This window comes from Oryx dammah, unplaced genomic scaffold (assembly GCF_014754425.2).
Source record: "Oryx dammah isolate SB20612 unplaced genomic scaffold, SCBI_Odam_1.1 HiC_scaffold_1, whole genome shotgun sequence".
In the NCBI taxonomy this organism is placed as follows: Eukaryota; Metazoa; Chordata; class Mammalia; order Artiodactyla; family Bovidae; genus Oryx; species Oryx dammah.
The window spans coordinates 38223742-38241470 of record NW_024070185.1 but is presented as its reverse complement, the minus strand read 5'-3'; the positions used below and the strand labels follow the sequence as shown (position 1 = coordinate 38241470).

The window sequence follows — 17729 nt, the reverse complement described above, 5'->3', positions numbered from 1 at the left end:
TATTAGTGTAAACATGAAAGTTATAATTTCAGTACAGAAACACCAAAACAGAAATAGGTATGTTTAAGCTTTTCTCTCTCCTCTGCCTTCTCATTTCTGTACAGTCCAGGGCATGTTTGTTAAAAGGGCCCCTACTTCAAAAGTGCAAAAGAGTTTCAGTCACACGTGTTTCAAAACAAACTAAAGGTCACTTGACAAACTTCCCTGGACAATGAAAGATAGGCTATTGTTGGTAAAATAGTCAAGAGTCATGGTCTCTGAAAAGAATATAATAGTTCTCGGGATTCAATATGAAGCCACATTCCACTCAGATATTCATTTAAAAACAAAGACAGCAACAATGAAGACTGTAATAACTGAAGATGGTTTACACTGTTCCCACTTTGTGCCAAGTTCAAGCATCCCTCCAATCTAGTTCCCCTCTCCCCGCCTCTATCACCCTTTCCCCCTTCCAGTCCGTTGGTAATGTATGCTGTTACCAGCATGTTCCTGCTGAATCACAAATCTTCTCATTCAGTACCCTGCCTAGAAAGTTTAAAATGTGGCCCCAGTGATTTTTAGGGTTATGCTCTAACTATCAACCTTATCTTCCAACACACGGAACTTTTTATTGCCTGTGACCCAAACGATTCTTATACATTCTGACCTTTGCCCATCAACCAGTTCCCTGGTACATTTCTACTCAGACCACAAAAAAACACAGTTCAAATGTCACCACCCTCTTCATGAAGCCTTCCTGGCTTCCACAAACAAAACTCATCTCTCCTGGCCCTACAATCCTGCATGGTGAAACTATCACTCTATTTCACTTTATCCCAGTGCGCTGAAGTCACTGTGGTTTCCCCATCATTTCATCCCCCACTGAGACTGTGACCTTCTCAAAGAAAAGACTATGTCCCCAGTCTGTGTACCAGGCCTGAGGATGGGAACCCACTGGGCACTCAAAGACAACGTGAGACAAAAATGCACACATTACTCTTTCTACTATGCCTTCAGCCTGAAGTTTCATAACTGCACAACTGAAATTAGAATGTTACTAAGCATTCCTGTCTTAGCCTCTACCCCAGTGCCATACCAACCAGAGTGTCAGCCACGCTCTGGTCCCATCCCACTGCAGCAAGGGTAAATACTTGAACTTGAGCCGCACCCTGTAGTTCTTTTGGAAACTGAAATCATGAAGATATAAGTATTGGCTCAACAATAAACAGAGGGCTAACCTCCATGAATCTTTCTTCAGTAGGGCCTGCCACACAGAAGGGCTCCTTACACCATATCCCAACATGAACTGAACTGAGACCAAGCTTCAGGTACTGAAGACATGCAAGTGAAAATATGCTGTTTGTAGTCTTCCATGTCTCCAGCCTAATCCCCAGCAGGACAAACCAAAATAAACAGGTGTGCACGTGCCATACTGAAAATGATGGAACAAAGAAAGATTTTCCCTTTTATTATCTCAGAAAATCAGAATGTGTGTGGCTTGCTCTCTCACTAATTATTCAGTTTTTAGTCCTGCTCTCTCATAAACCTAATACTTAACTTTGTTGTTACCAAACAAATGTACACAGTTGAAACCATGACTATGGCTATTTCTCTAAGACAGCATATATCATTTTGGAACTCTCTCCCTTCCCTTTCTCTCCTCAGCAATGTGTCATTAACCCCCAGACCACCTAGCATGCTGACAGAATCTGTATCAACAACATACAGGTTAAAAAAAAAAGTAAAGAAGACTGAACATGTTCAGTGCAGCTTCAGATACAGCGCTCATCCAGGCAGAAAAGAGTGTCAGTTCTGTGCCAGAGACTGCCTAAGCATGGGGGACGGTGAACAAAACCACTCTTGCCCTCCAGGAGCTGACAGTCCGTCGGAGAACAGAGCTTTTCAAATAAAAATAACCGGTGGTCCCAGGGAAGGCTGGTAGATTAAGGAGCATGGTTATAAAAACTGCCACTGTCAGCAGAGGCAGAAGGCATGCTAACACACCTTGGTGTCACCAACACCCCAAACACTGTTTGCCAGCCATGTAAACTCATTTATTTAAAGTCTGCAACCCTCCGAATAAGAAGTTTTCCAGAAAGTCACCATGGTTCTGGGAGTCAATTTTCCATAACCATGCCAAACAGTTTTTGGTGTCACAAAAGGCCAAACATAAGGAACCCCACCTGAGTTTGTCTTCAATCCTTGAAGGTGGCAGAAAGAAATCAATGAAAAAGCCCAACACTTACCACATAATAAAATCTTTTCGCAAGGGTATGTATGAATATTATTTTGGCTACAGCTGCAGTTCCATACAGACAAACGGAGACATAGAAGTGGTTATACCATGAGAGGGACTGTCCAATAAGGGAGATGAACACTGCTATAATGAGAACTGTAACCAAGCTGGTAAACCAGCTTATCAGAGTGACGCCAAGTCCACAGAAGAAGTCCTTTGTGTAGGCAGCAGCTGACGGAGAGAAAACAAGAGTAGTGATCACTGTCTTTATCAAATCAATTTCACAACAAGTTAGTAGAATTAAAGGAGCAAACATTAAAACAAAATTTACCACTATAATTGAAAATATTAAAATCTCCTAGGGGTAAGGTTTGTTTAACATTACAACAAGGAAAACAACAGTGAATAAAATTCAAGTATGAACATTTGCTGAGAGTTGGTGGGTACAAAAGACCCAAAGAGGTAAGTCTTCAGGAAAAGTTCAGCTATATTCCTGACTGGGAAAGGGAATCATCTTGATTTTTATCACCTCTGGAATGCTCTGTGTATTGAAATAACAGCAAAAATGGAAGGCAGAGTTACATATAAAATCTTACCAAAAGAAACAACACGAGAAAAGAAGCAGCATGAGAAAATAACCAGTGATTAAGGGATATTTAAACCGCTGCTAAATATCTGACCTGCTAACAGCACACACTAACTTAAGACTATTAAATAGTTCAAGCAGAAGCAGACCAGTTTAACCAGAAGCAGTTCATTCATACTCCAGAACAGGGTGCTACTGGTCTGCAATGTGGACACTTTTTAAGGGGACTCTTCACTAAAAGTCAATCTTTACAAACCATTTTCTACAAGCTTTTCAAGTACTTCCATGAAGTGCATAAGTACATAAACATTGCATGCTTCACCAAGACTAAAAGTATAATGAGCATATCACTCTGATAATCATTTAGAAATTTCTTCAGTTCAGTTGCTCAGTCGTATCCAACTCCTTGCAACCCCATGGACTGCAGCTTGCCAGACTTCCCTGTCCATCACCAACTCCCAGAGCTTGCTCAAACTCATGTCCACTGAGTCAGTAATGCCATCCAACCGTCTACTGGATGTCGTTCCCTTCTCCTCCTGCCTTCAGTCTTCCCCAGCATCAGGGCCTTTTCCAGTGAGTCAGTTCTTCACATCAGGTGGTTAAAGTATTAAAGTTCCAGCTTCAGCATCAGTCCTTCCAATGAATATTCAGGACTGATTTCCTTTAGGATTGACTAGTTTGATCTCCTTGCAGTCCAAGGGAATCAACAGAAGAATCTTCTCCAAAGCATCAGTTCTTTGCTGCTCAGCTTTCTTTATGGTCCAACTCTCACATCCATACATGACTACTGGAAAAACCATAGCTTTGACTAGATGGACCTTTGTCAGCAAAGGAATGTCTCTTCTTTTTAATATGATGTCTAGCTTTGTCATAGCTTTTCTTCCAAGGAGTAAGAGTCTTTTAATTTCATGGCTGCAGTCACCATCTGAGTTTTTTTGGAGCCCAAGAAAATAAAGTCTGTCACTGATCCATTGTTTCCCCATCTATTTGCCATGAAGTGATGGGACTAGATGCCATGATCTTAAGTTTTTTGAATGTTGAGTTTTAAGCCAGCTTTTTCACTCCCCTCTTTCACTTTCATTAAGAGGCTCTTTAGTTTCTCTTCGCTTTCTGCCATAAGGGTGGTGTCATCTGCATATGTGAGTTTATTGATATTTCTCCCAGCAATCTTGATTCCAGCTTATGCTTTATCCAGCCCAGCATTTCGCATGATATACTCTTCATATAAGTTAAATAAGCTGGGTGACAATATACAGCCTTGACATACTCCTTTCCCAATTTGGAACCAGTCTATTGGTCCATGTCTGGTTCTAACTGTTGCTTCTTGATATGCATACAGATTTCTTAGGAGGTAGGTATGGTTGGCAGAGGTATTTCCATCTCTTGAAGAATTTTTCCACAATTTGTTGTGATCCACACAGTCAAAGGCTTTGGTGTAGTCAATAAAGCAGAAGCAGATGTTTTTCTGGAACTCTCTTGCTTTTTCTATCCAACGGATACTTACTGGCAATTTGACCTCTGGTTCCTCTACCTTCTCTAAATCCAGCCTGAACATCTGGAAGTTCTTGGTTCATGTACTGTTGAAGCCTGGCTTGGAAAATTCTGAGCATTACTTTGCTAGCGTGTGAGATGAGTGCAATTGTGCGGCAGTTTGAGCATTCTTTGGCATTGCCTTTCTTTGGGATTGGAATGAAAATGGACCTTTTCCAGTCCTGTGGCCATTGCTGAGTTTTCCAAATTTGCTGGCATACTGAGTGCAGCACTTTCACAGCATCATCTTTTAGGATCTGAAATAGCTCAACTGGAATTCCATCACCTCCATTAGCTTTGTTCGTACTGATGCTTCCTAAAGCCAACTTGACTTCAATTCCAGGATATCTGGCTCTAGGTGAGTGATCACACCATCATGGTTATTAAGATCTTTTTTGTATAATTCTGTGTATTCTTGCCACCTCTTGTTAGGTCCATACCATTTCTGTCCTTTATGTAAGAAATTTCTTACAACAGTGTAAATCAAATGTTATTTTTCTTAAGATTTGTAACTTCTTGGAAAGATACAAGAAAAGTGCCAAAAAACTTTAGGTAAACTCTACACCCATCCAGTATTGTAGTTTTAGAGGAAAATACTTACTCTTATATTTGGGATGCAGTAATTTCCTGCCCAGGTATAAAACAACAGCCATTACCACCATATAGTTAATTATTGAGCCAACACGAGATGGGTAAGCGATGACAAACAGGCCAAGCACATCAAAGAAGACCATGTTTCCATGTTGATACTTAGAAGAAGAAGCCAACATATCAGATGTAGCTAGATATTTAAGAACTGCTAAAATGTTGTCACCTATTAGTAAAAAGAAATGAAAGGTAACAACGTTGAATAAACCATCCACTGCTAAAGTCAAGGAGTACCTAGAAAGACTATGAACAGAAACAGCTTTCTAACCGTCCTACTGCTCGCCCCAGTTTTTCTTGCTATCTCTATAAGGTCCATGCCCTATGTGCTGTTTCTTCTCTGCTTTGAAGCTCAGTGACCTGGTCTTCATCCTTTCTCTTCTAGTTATTATAGCTACTCCCTGATCAACTGTACCCTTGCTGGTGACAAACCCAACAGCTATTTCTCAGTCTCTATTCATTTAATATATACTTAATGTAGCAGACACTGCTCTGACATAGAAATTCAGTGGGGAACCAAGAACCTCAAGAAGCTCACAGACACCAAACAAGTTATTACACATGTATTAAGAATTAACAAGGACTTCTCTGCTGGTCGAGTGGTTAAGAATCCACCTTGCAATTCAAGGCCTGCAGGTTCAACCCCTGTTCAGGGAACTAAGGTCACACATGCCATGGGGCAACTAAGTCCTCATGCCTACTCTACTGAGCCCATGCTCTCGAGCCTGCACCCACAACTGGAGAAGCCTGCATGCCCCAATGAAAGATCCCTGTGTGCTGCAACTAAGACCCAATGCAGCCAAATAAATAATAATAATATAAGGAACATCACTAATACCTCAATTTAAAAAAGACAGTATGGAGAAGGTGCCCTAAGAACATATCAGGGAGACTCGTAGAGTTGGAGAAATCAGGGAAGCACATGAGGAAGTGAATTTCTAGCTAAAGGATGGGTAGGAGCTATGACAGGGAAGAGATTTTGTTTAGAGACCTGTGTAGATAAAGGCCCCAAGGAGGGGGCAAATGTCCAGAATGAGGAGCGAGAGTATTTTGCAATGAAGCTGGAGAGTAGGCTTAGTCACTGTCAGGCAGAAGCTGGCACCTCAGAGGCCGTCATAAGTATCTGTTACATCAATCAGTGACTGAGTTTAAACTATAATGAAGAATTATAAGAAGCTCTGAATGGCTGGCATATCTTCCTGATGCTCATTCCATCCTGGACTTCCTCTTCTTTTCACTGAGGACACCACACTGTCTCACTGTGGGATTTCTCTCATTGGCTCTCCTGCCGCCTTCAAATGCATCTTCCCCTAAGCTCAGGTTTGTTTCACTCTTCCAAAATCCATTTCCATTCTCCAGATGTCTGTGGATTTGACTGTGCCTTTAATTTCCAAACCCAGATACCCAGTTCTGCCATGGTCTCTAATGGTGCGTCTGCATTTTCATCTGGTCAGTTCACAGATGCCCTCTGTCTCGTGTCTGACAGAGTTCACAGCCTCGTGCCCTCCTCACTACTGCTCTGGGCGAGCCGCCTTCCCATGTCCAGTTATGGTCAGTGGTGTCATCTCTCCCCAGCCAGCCAGGATTGACCCTCTGACGTCTTCCTTGCTGCTATCCATCTGATGCATCCCTGCTATGTAACCTATCAAGTCTTGTTGAGTTTTCATTCAAAATGTACCTAGTTTTCCACCCTTGCTTTCATGTCTATCTTTTGCCAGCACTACAGTCTAGGTCTTCGTATACCACACTAAAATTACTGTTGGAACAGCCCTGACTCTTGGCTCTCTCCCCTTCTCTCCCATACACTCCATACTGCATCACCAGACAGACAGCATTTTAAACCATCATTCTGGTAGAATAAAATGGTTTAACATAGACTATTAAAAAATAAATAAATAAATAAACCATCATTCATTCACATATGCAGGCCTTTAATGATCTCTTATTCCTACAGCATCTGCTTGCTGACTCTGAAAGCCATCTACAGCTTTCTCTACCCCCATACACCTCTGCCTCATTTTCCTCTATGTCTGAAAAATGCAACCTCCATTCACACTGTAGTCTAACAGGCCTCGGCCCAAACAAACCCTACTCACGCAGAGCTCTTACTCAAACAGGCTCTTTCCCACTGTGCCAGATCCCCACTTTTTGCAAGGCTCAGCCTCAGACTCACTTCCCCTGACTACTACTGATGTCACTGGAAAACATTTTAACTCCCCTGTCCTGACACCTGTCCTATATAACTGGCTCACCTTCCTCACCACCCAACCTTGGATCAATGTAACTTTTCCATACCTGGGCAAGTTGCCCGAATATGTGTTTATGCCACCTCCAATGTACAGCTTCCATTTTGGCTACACTCTGAATACTCAGCAATGTTTTCATAACCCTAGGTCAACTCCCTTTCAAATTCCTCATAATAAATAGTCTTAGGTTCTTAACTGCTAAACTAGACTTCGAGACTAAAATTCAAAGCCTCGTCTAACTCCAAAGCCCCACTTCATTCACACCATACACTGCCTCCCTAATGCACAGGACACAGAGTATCTATAGGCTCACAGGTCATCCACAATATTCCATCTTAATATCAAAAGTCTAAATGAGAATACCAACCTGCTCTCTGAATGGAATCTGTTAGAATTCTGTCCGCTGTGTCATACTTGGTGTGATAAATGTATCCATTCTCAATAAAAGCTAAGTCTATTCCTAAGACATACAGGAAAAAAAAAAAAAAAAGTCATTTTACTTTAAAGATTGACCTCAATTTAAGGCCTCTTTGTTTAATGTATTAAATTCCTAAAAGACATCAAAGCAGCAGCATGACTGCTTTGTCACATTCATGAAGGAATGATGAAATTCTCACAGAACCTATAGCTATGGTACATAATTCAATATATAATGACTGGGGCATTACAAGTCACACAGCAAGGAGTAGGAATACCAGCATGGGAGGTCATCAAAACTTTACCATCTCCATCCTTGCCAGGCCAGAGCCAAATTTTAACTTTAAATAAGCTGTACAAGTCCCCAGGGCAGTTGGCAAAGCAAGATAACAATGAAAAAGATCCTTGAAGGATCTGTTACCATCTTTGGGGAATGAAGTGCTAAACAGTTCTCCCCTATTCTTCTGTCACACTGTGGGCCAAGATGACATGTTCTAAAAAAAAGGAAGCATTTAAAGTAAATTGGAGTTTAAAAGAAAAGGAGACTATCAGGAACTCTCTTTCAGTGAGTCAGTATATATAGTTGTCACATAAAAATCTGCTCTCAGAAAATGCTGCTTACTCACAAACTTCCAAAAAGTAAGACTTGTTTTTAATTAATCATTGTCACAGAAAAGTCCATAATAATTGACAATACCTGGAATGTTCCCAAAATCCCTGTAGATCCGGAAGTCAGTATCTGAAGGAATGATTCCACTCTGGAAAACCTCCTGAGCCACCACCGAAGCAAATGGATGTTTAGCTGCTGAGACATAAGCTTGGACCAACCAAGGATTTTCAGGACCTGAAATGAAACATGACAACAATATGAGGTTAATCTAGAATTTTTTGACATACATAAAATAGTTACTATGGTGATCTAAGGAGATAGGTCAAGAGTTTCGTTTTATAATCCTCTTTTCTATATTTTCCAACATTTCTTTGATAAACGTACGTGATTCTTTTAAATGAAAAATAATCTTGTGGAAAACAAAATTGCTTTTAATAATAAGATAACAGCACTATAAAAAGTTTAAATTTAAAAATGAAAAACCACTCACAAGACCATCATCCGAAGATAACTATTATCATTTTTATGTCTTCAACTTATGTATGACTTGTATGTGTGTATGATAGGGTATGTATAATCTTTACATTTCTCTTTCACTCAGATATGCAGATGACACCACCCTTATGGCAGAAAGTGAAGAGGAGCTAAAAAGCCTCTTGATGAAAGTGAAAGAGGAGAGTGAAAAAGTTGGCTTAAAGCTCAACATTCAGAAAACTAAAAGCATGCCATCTGGTCCCATCACTTCATGGGAAATAGATGGGGAAACAGTAGAAATAGTGTCAGACTTTATTTTGGGGGGCTCCAAAATCACTGCAGATGGTGACTGCAGCCATGAAATTAAAAGACACTTACTCCTTGGAAGAAAAGTTATGACCAACCTAGATAGTATATTCAAAAGCAGAGACATTACTTTGCCGACTAAGGTCCGTCTAGTCAAGGCTATGGTTTTCCCTGTGGTCATGTATGGATGTGAGAGTTGGACTGTGAAGAAGGCTGAGTGCCGAAGAATTGATGCATTTGAACTGTGGTGTTGGAGAAGACTCTTGAGAGTCCCTTGGATTGCAAGGAGATCCAACCAGTCCATTCTGAAGGAGATCAACCCTGGGATTTCTTTGGAAGGAATAATGCTAAAGCTGAAGCTCCAGTACTTTGGCTACCTCATGTGAAGAGTTGACTCATTGGAAAAGACTCTGATGCTGGGGGGGATTGGGGGCAGGAGGAGAAGGGGACGACTGAGGATGAGATGGCTGGATGGCATCACGGACTTGATGGACGTGAGTCTGAGTGAACTCTGGGAGATGGTGATGGACAGGGAGGCCTGGCGTGCTGTGATTCATGGGGTCGCAAAGAGTCGGACACGACTGAGCGACTGAGCTGAACTGAACTAACATTGTACTAAACATATTGCTATGTTGCTAGTTATTACAATGATTATTTTAGATATTACAATGATCATGGTCTGGTGGTTAAGAATCCACCTTTCATTGCAGGAGATGCAGGTTCCATGATCAGGAACTGAGCTCCCACATGCTGCAGGGCAACTAAGCCCGCACACGACAACTAGAGAGCCTGCACGTTGCAGTGAAAAGATGCTGCCTGCCACAACTAAGACCCAAAGCAGCCAAACAGTTTTTAAATGATCATTTTAATAACTGCATAATTACTGAATATATCATAAAGTTCCTTATTATTACACATAACTTTTATCATTATTAATAATTCCACATTAACATCTCCATGCATATACAGTTTTCAAATATAGGAGTTTTTTCTTTCGGATAGCAAGATAAATTATATTACTGTGCCCAATTATTCAGTCTTCCCTCTCACATAACTTACAATGCCTCCTGTGGAAGCAGCACATACATGAGTTGCTTCAGCCAGCTGACTGGGAGAATGGGAGAGACACGGACCCTGAAGAGCCATCACATGGCCCACCTCTCCCGTTAACTTTGGCCCTGAGATCGCTATGTCCCTGATGGGGCTTCTTCAGCCTGGATCCCAGGATGAATAAGACACATGGAACATCATAACCATGGGACGTAGCTGCAGTTACCCAGGAACCAGAATGTAACATGAGCAACAAATAAACCTTTGCTGTTGTAATCCACTGAGATTCAGGGGTTGCATATTACAACTAAATTTAGCAAAAAGTTATCTGATGTTGACAGATCAAGTAACTCCATTTCAGAGAATCCAAGAATATTAACATTTTTATAACTTTAAAACCAGATAATCACTTGCTTTCCTACAGGAAAAAAAAAAACAAAACCATAAATGGTAGAGGATAGAAGGGGTGAAGGAACACTACAGAATCAGATACCTAGGTGACCCAGATACTGGAGTCACCAGGCATGAATTTTAAAATTAATTACTCAAAAACACAGATGATAGCAAGGGTATCACTAGACAAGTACACACTATTAACAAAGAGAGTGTGTCAAATAGAAACCCTAGAACTGAAAATAATAACTGCTGTTAAGAATTTTCATACATACACAGCTTCATACAAAGGTAAAAACAGCAGAAGAAAAGTCACAGATCTGGAGAACTGAAGCACAAAAGGAAACACGGATAGAAAACTCAAAAATGCTTATAAGACATATGGGATAGAGTGAAAAGGTCTAACATGAGTAACTGGCATCCCAGAGGAAGGGGAGGATGGGAATCAAAGCAATGTTTAAAAGAAGTTAAGGCAAATAATTTCTGAAAACTTACAGGAAACACCACCAAGCTGTGAAATCGAAAGGCCCAGAAAGTCCAAACAAGATAAACATAAAGAAAAACATACTCAGCATCAGGCTCTTTGCTTTTGAATACCATTATCCACTAAAAGAACCAGTTCTCCCTAGAAATATGCCCAATTCCAAATCTGAGGCTAGGAAAATACTCAAAAGTGGAACCATCTTGTGCCAGAAAGGAAGTGCTCAAACACGTCAGAGATGTGTCAAAAGGACAGGCACCAGCTGAAGGGGCTGCCACTGGCCTGAACTGGATCAAGTCATGCATTAACATGGTTATAACAGAATATAAAATCCCTAAAATGAAACACATGAAAAACACTGAAATAAACACACACACATAAGGGAGAAGCCTTACAAGGAGCTGAGAGAAGAAGTAAAAGGCAAAGAAGAAAAGGAAAGATATACCCAACTGAATGCAGAGTTCCAGAGAATAGCAAGGAGACCTGAGAAAGCCTTCTTAAGTGAACAGTACAAAGAAATAGAGGAAAACAACAGAATGGGGAAAACTACAGATCGCATCAAGAAAACTGGAGATGCCAAGGGAACGTTTCATGCAAAGATGGCATGATAAAGGACAGAAATGGCAAGGACCCAGCAGAAGCAGAGGATGTGGCAAGAATAAACAGAAGAACTACACGAAAAAAGTCTTAATGACACAGATAAACACAGTGGTATGGTTACTCACCTAGAGCCAGACATCCTGGAGTATGAAGTCAAGTGGGCCTTAGAAAGCATTACTACAAATAAAGCTAATGGAGGTGGTGGAATTCCAACTGAGCTAATTAAAATCCTAAAAGACAATGCTCTTAAAGTGCTGTACTCAACAAGTTAGTAAATTTGGAAAACTCAGCAGTGGCCACAGGACTGGAAAAGGTCAGTTTTCATTCCAATTCCAAGAAGAGCAAAGCCAAAGAATGTTCAAACTACCACACAATTGCACTCATTTCATATGCTAGCAAAGTAATGCTCAAAATCCTTCAAGCTGGGTTTCAACAATACACGAACTGAGAACTTCTAGATGTACAAGCTGGATTTAGAAAAGGTTGAGGAGCCAGAGATCAAATTGCAATATCTGTCAGATCATAGAAAAAGCAAGGGAATACGAAAAGACATCTACTTCTACTTCATTCACTACGCCAAAGCCTTTGACTGTGTGGATCACAACAAACTGTGGAAAAATTCTTCAAGAGATGGGAATACCAGAACACGTTACCTGTCACCTGTGAAACCTGTATGAAGGACAAAAAGCAACAGTTAGAACTGGACATGGAACAATGGACTGGTTCAAACTTGAGAACAGAGTATGTCAAAGCTATATGTTGTCACCCTGTTTATTTAACTTATATGTAGAGAATATGAGAAATGGTGGGCTGGATGAATCACAAGCTGGAATGAAGACTTCTGGGAGAAATATTAACCACCTCAGATATGCAGAAGATACCACTCTAATGGCAGAAAACAAAGAGAAACTAAAGAGCCTCTTAATGAGGATGAAAAAGGAGAGTGAAAAAGCTGGCTTCAAACTAAACATTCAAACAACAAAGATCACGGCATCTGGTCCTATCACTTCATGGCAAATAGATGGGGGACAAAGTGAAAACAGTGGCAGATTTTATTTTCTTGGGATCCAAAATCAGTGTGGACAGTGACTGCAGCCAGGAAATTAAAAAGACGCTTGCTCCTTGGAAGAAGAGCCATGACAAACCCAGATAGCGTATTAAAAAGGGACATCACTTTGCCAACAAAGTCCGTAAAGTCAAAGCTATGCTTTTCCCAGTAGTCATATATGATGTGAAAGTTGGACCATAAAGAAGGCTGAGCACCAAAGAATTGATACATTCAATTGTGGAGCTGGAGAAGACTCTGAATTCAGAGTCCCTTGGACAGCATGGAGATCAAACCAATCAATCCTAAAGGAAATCAACCCTGAATATTCACTAGAAGGACTGATGCTGAAGCTGAAGCTCCAATACTCTGGCCACCTGATGCGAAGAGCTGACTCACTGAAAAAGACTCTAATGTTGGGAAGATTGAAGGCAGGAGAAGGGGAAGACAGAGGATGAGATGGTTAGATGGCATCACTGACTCGATGGATATCTCGACAGACATGAGTTTGAGCAAGTTCTCGGAGTTGGTGACAGACAGGGAAGCCTGGCATGCTGCACTCCATGAGGTCACAAAGAGTTGGACACGACTGAGCGACTGAACTGGACTGGACTGTAGCCGGTCAATTGCTAATAAATTATTATTTGCTGTTTATCAATGTATTTTAGACTATGGAGATGATGTTAGACAAAAAGCAAATTTGAGCAATTTTCTTATTTGACTTCAAATGGGTCATAAAGCAGCACAGACAACTCGCAACATCAACAATGCATCTGGCTCAGGAACTGCTAACGAGCGTACAGGACAGTGGTGGTTCAAGAAGTTTTGCAAAGGAGATGAGAGCCTTGAAAGTAAGAAGCACGGTGGCTGGCCATCAGAAGTTGACAACAACCATCTGAGAAGATCATTGAAAATCCTCTTATAACTACACAAGAAGTTGCCCAAGAACTCAGTGTCAACCATTCTATAGTCATTTAGCATTTGAAGCAAATTGGAAAGGTGAAAAACGTCACTAATTGGGTGCCTCATGAGTTGACTGCATCTATTTCTGCTTTATCGACTATGCCAAAGCCTTTGACTGTGTGGATCACAATAAACTGTGGAAAATTCTCAAAGAGATGGGAATATCAGATCACCTGACCTGCCTCCTGAGAAATCTGTATGCAGGTCAGGAAGCAACAGTTAGAACTGGACTTGGAACAACAGACTGGTTCCAAACAGGGAAAGGAGTACGTCAAGGTTGTATATTGTCACCCTGCTTATTTAACTTATATACAGAGTACATCATGAGAAACGCTGGGCTGGATGAAGCACAAGCTGGAATCAAGATTGCCGGGAGAAATATCAATAACCTCGGATATTCAGATGACACCACCCTTATGGCAGAAAATGAAGAAGAAATAAAGAGCCTCTTGATGAAAGTGAAGAGGACAGTGAAAAAGCTTAAAGTGTTGGCTTAAAGCTCAACATTCAGAAAATGAAGATCATGGCATCTGGTCCCATCACTTCATGGCAAATAGATGGGGAAATGATGGAAACAGTAAGAGAGTTTATTTGGGGGGGCTCCAAAATCACTGCAGATGGTGACTGCGGCCATGAAATTAAAAGATGCTTACTCCTTGGAAGAAAAGTTATGACCAACCTAGACAACATATTAAAAAGCAGAGACATTACTTTGCCAACAAAGGTCCATCTAGTCAAAGCTATGGTTTTTCCAGTAGTCATGTATGGATGTGAGAGTTGGACTATAAAGAAAGCTGAACACTGAAGAATTGATGCTTTTGAACTGTGGCGTTGGTGAAGACTCTTGAGAGTCCCTTGGACTGCAAGGAGACCCAACCAGTCCATCCAAAAGGAAATCAATCCTGAATATTCATTGGAAGGACTGATGGTAAGCTGACACTCCAATACTTTGGGCCACCTGATGCAAATAACTGACTCATTGGAAAAGACCCTGATGTTGGGAAAGACTGAAGGCAGGAAAGGAAGGGGATGAAAGAGGATGAGATGGTTGGATGGCATCACGGACTCAATGGACATGAGTCTGAGTAAACCCTGGAAGTTGGTTCTGGACAGGGAGGCCTGGCCTGCTGCAGTCCATGGGGTAGCAAACAGTTGGACACGACAGAGACTGAACAGAACTGAGTTGACTGCAAATCAAAAACATCATTCTGAAATGTTGTCTTCTCTTATTCTATACAATAACAATGAACAATTTCACAATCAGATTGTGACATGCAACAAAAAGTGGATTTTATACTACCAGAGAAAACCAGCTCAGTGGCTGGACCAAACGAAGCTCTGAAGCATATCCCAAAGCCAGAGTTGCACCAAAAATAGGTCATGGTCACTGTTTGGTGGTCTGCTGCCTCTCTGATCCACTACAGTTCTGAATCCTAGCAAAACCATTACATCCGAGAAGTATGCTCAGCAAATTGATGAGATACACCAAAAACTGCAATGTCTGCAGCTGGCACTATTCAACACAACAGGCCCAATTCTTCTCCACCACATTAGCTGTCCACTCATTGCACAACCAACACTTCAAAAGTTAAACAAATTGGGTTACGAACTTTTCCCTCATTTGCCATATTCACCTGACCTTTTGAGAACCCCATGAACAGTATGGAAAGGCAAAATGATAGGATACTGAAAGAGGAACTTCCCAGGTCAGTAGGTGCCCAATATGCTACTGGAGATCAGTGGAGAAATAACTCCAGAAAGAATGAAAGGATGGAGCCAAAGCAAAAACAATACCCAGCTGTGGATGTGACTTGTGATAGAAGCAAGGTCCGATGCTGTAAAGAGCAGTATTGCATAGGAACCTGGAATGTCAGGTCCATGAATCAAGGCAAGTTGGAAGTGGTCAAACAAGAGATGGCAAGAGTGAACGTCGACATTCTAGGAATCAGCGAACTAAAATGAACTGGAATGGGTGAATTTAACTCAGATGACCATTATATCTACTACTGTGGGCAGGAATCCCTCAGAAGAAATGGAGTAGCCATCATGGTCAACAGAAGAGTCCGAAATGCAGTACTTGGATGCAATCTCAAAAACAACAGAATTGTCTCTGTTCGTTTTCAAGGCAAACCATTCAATATCACAGTAATCCAAGTCTATGCCCCAACCAGTAACGCTGAAGAAGCTGAAGTTGAATGGTTCTATGAAGACCTACAAGACCTTTTAGAACTAATACCTAAAAAAGATGTCCTTTTCCTTATAGGGGACTGGAATGCAAAAGTAGGAAGTCAAGAAACACCTGGAGTAACAGGCAAATTTGGCCTTGGAATGCAGAATGAAGCAGGGCAAAGACTAACAGAGTTTTGCCAAGAAAATGCACTGGTCATAGCAAACACCCTCTTCCAACAACACAAGAGAAGACTCTACACATGGACATCACCAGATGGTCAACACCGAAATCAGATTGATTATATTCTTTGCAGCCAAAGATGGAGAAGCTCTATACAGTCAATAAAAACAAGACCAGGAGCTGACTGTGGCTCAGATCATGAACTCCTTATTACGAAATTCAGACTGAAATTGAAGAAAGTAGGGAAAACCGCTAGACCATTCAGGTATGACCTAAATCAAATCCCTTATGATTATACAGTGGAAGTGAGAAATAGATTTAAGGGCCTAGATCTGATAGATAGAGTGCCTGAGGAACTATGGAATGAGGTTCGTGACTTTGTACAGGAGACAGGGATCAAAACCATCCCCATGGAAAAGAAATGCAAAAAAGCAAAATGGCTGTCTGGGGAGGCCTTACAAATAGCTGTGGAAAGAAGAGAGGCGAAAAGCAAAGGAGAAAAGGAAAGATATAAGCATCTGAATGCAGAGTTCCAAAGAATAGCAAGGAGAGATAAGAAAGCCTTCCTCAGGGATCAATGCAAAGAAATAGAGGAAAACAACAGAATGAGAAAGACTAGAGATCTCTTCAAGAAAATTAGAGATACCAAGGGAACATTTCATGCAAAGATGGGCTCGATAAAAGACAGAAATGGTATGGATCTAACAGAAGCAGAAGATATTAAGAAGAGGTGGCAAGAATACACAGAAGAACTGTACAAAAAAGATCTTCACAACCCAGATAACCACGATGGTGTGATCACTCACCTAGAGCCAGACATCCTGGAATGTGAAGTCCAGTGGGCCTTAGCATCAATATGAACAAAGCTAGTGGAGGTGATGGAATTCCACTTGAGCTGTTTCAAATCCTGAAAGATGATGCTGTGAAAGTGCTGCACTCAATCTGCCAGCCAATTGGGAAAACTCAGCAGTGGCCACAGGACTGGGAAAGGTCAGTTTTCATTCCAATTCCAAAGAAAGGCAATGCCAAAGAATGCTCAAACTACCGCACAATTGCACTCATCTCACATGCTAGTAAAGTAATGCTCAAAATTCTCCAAGCCAGGCTTCAGCATGGTTCAGTGAACCATGAACTCCCTGATGTTCAAGCTGGTTTTAGAAAAGGCAGAGGAACCAGAGATCAAATTTCCAACATCCGCTGGATCATGGAAAAAGCAAGAGAGTTCCAGAAAAACATCTATTTCTGCTTTACTGACTATGCCAAAGCCTTTGACTGTGTGGATCACAATAAACTGTGGAAAATTCTGAAAGAGATGGGAATACCAGACCACCTAACCTGCCTCTTGAGAAACCTATATGCAGGTCAGGAAGCAACAGTTAGAACTGGACATAGAATAACAAACTGGTTCCAAATAGGAAAAGAAGTACTTCAAGGCTGTATATTGTCACCCTGCTTATTTAACTTCTATGCAGAGTACATCATGAGGAACGCTGGACTGGAAGAAACACAAGCTGGAATCAAGATTGCCAGGAGAAATATCAATAACCTCAGATATTCAGAGGACACCACCCTTATGGCAGAAAGTGAAGAGGAGCTAAAAAGCCTCTTGATGAAAGTGAAAATGGAGAGTGAAAAAGTTGGCTTAAAGCTCAACATTCAGAAAACGAAGATGATGGCATCCGGTCCCATTACTTCATGGGAAATAGATGGGGAAACAGTAGAAAAAGTGTCAGACTTTTTTTGGGGGGCTCCAAAATCACTGCAGATGGTGACTGCAGCCATGAAATTAAAAGACGCTTACTCCTTGGAAGAAAAGTT

General features: G+C 41.1%; 1 protein-coding gene across 1 annotated transcript in view; it reads right to left on the bottom strand.

Annotated features, from left to right (window-relative positions):
* The window catches only part of LOC120864749 (endoplasmic reticulum metallopeptidase 1-like), a 55717-nt gene that overhangs the window by 20488 nt on the left and 17500 nt on the right, over window positions 1–17729 (bottom strand). The window contains exons 5-8 of the mRNA XM_040241870.1: window positions 8337–8483; window positions 7590–7682; window positions 4933–5145; window positions 2226–2446 (exon numbers count right to left, since the gene is read on the bottom strand). Coding sequence (XP_040097804.1) covers window positions 2226–2446; window positions 4933–5145; window positions 7590–7682; window positions 8337–8483 — 674 coding nt within the window. The remainder of the gene's footprint in view (window positions 1–2225; window positions 2447–4932; window positions 5146–7589; window positions 7683–8336; window positions 8484–17729) is intronic.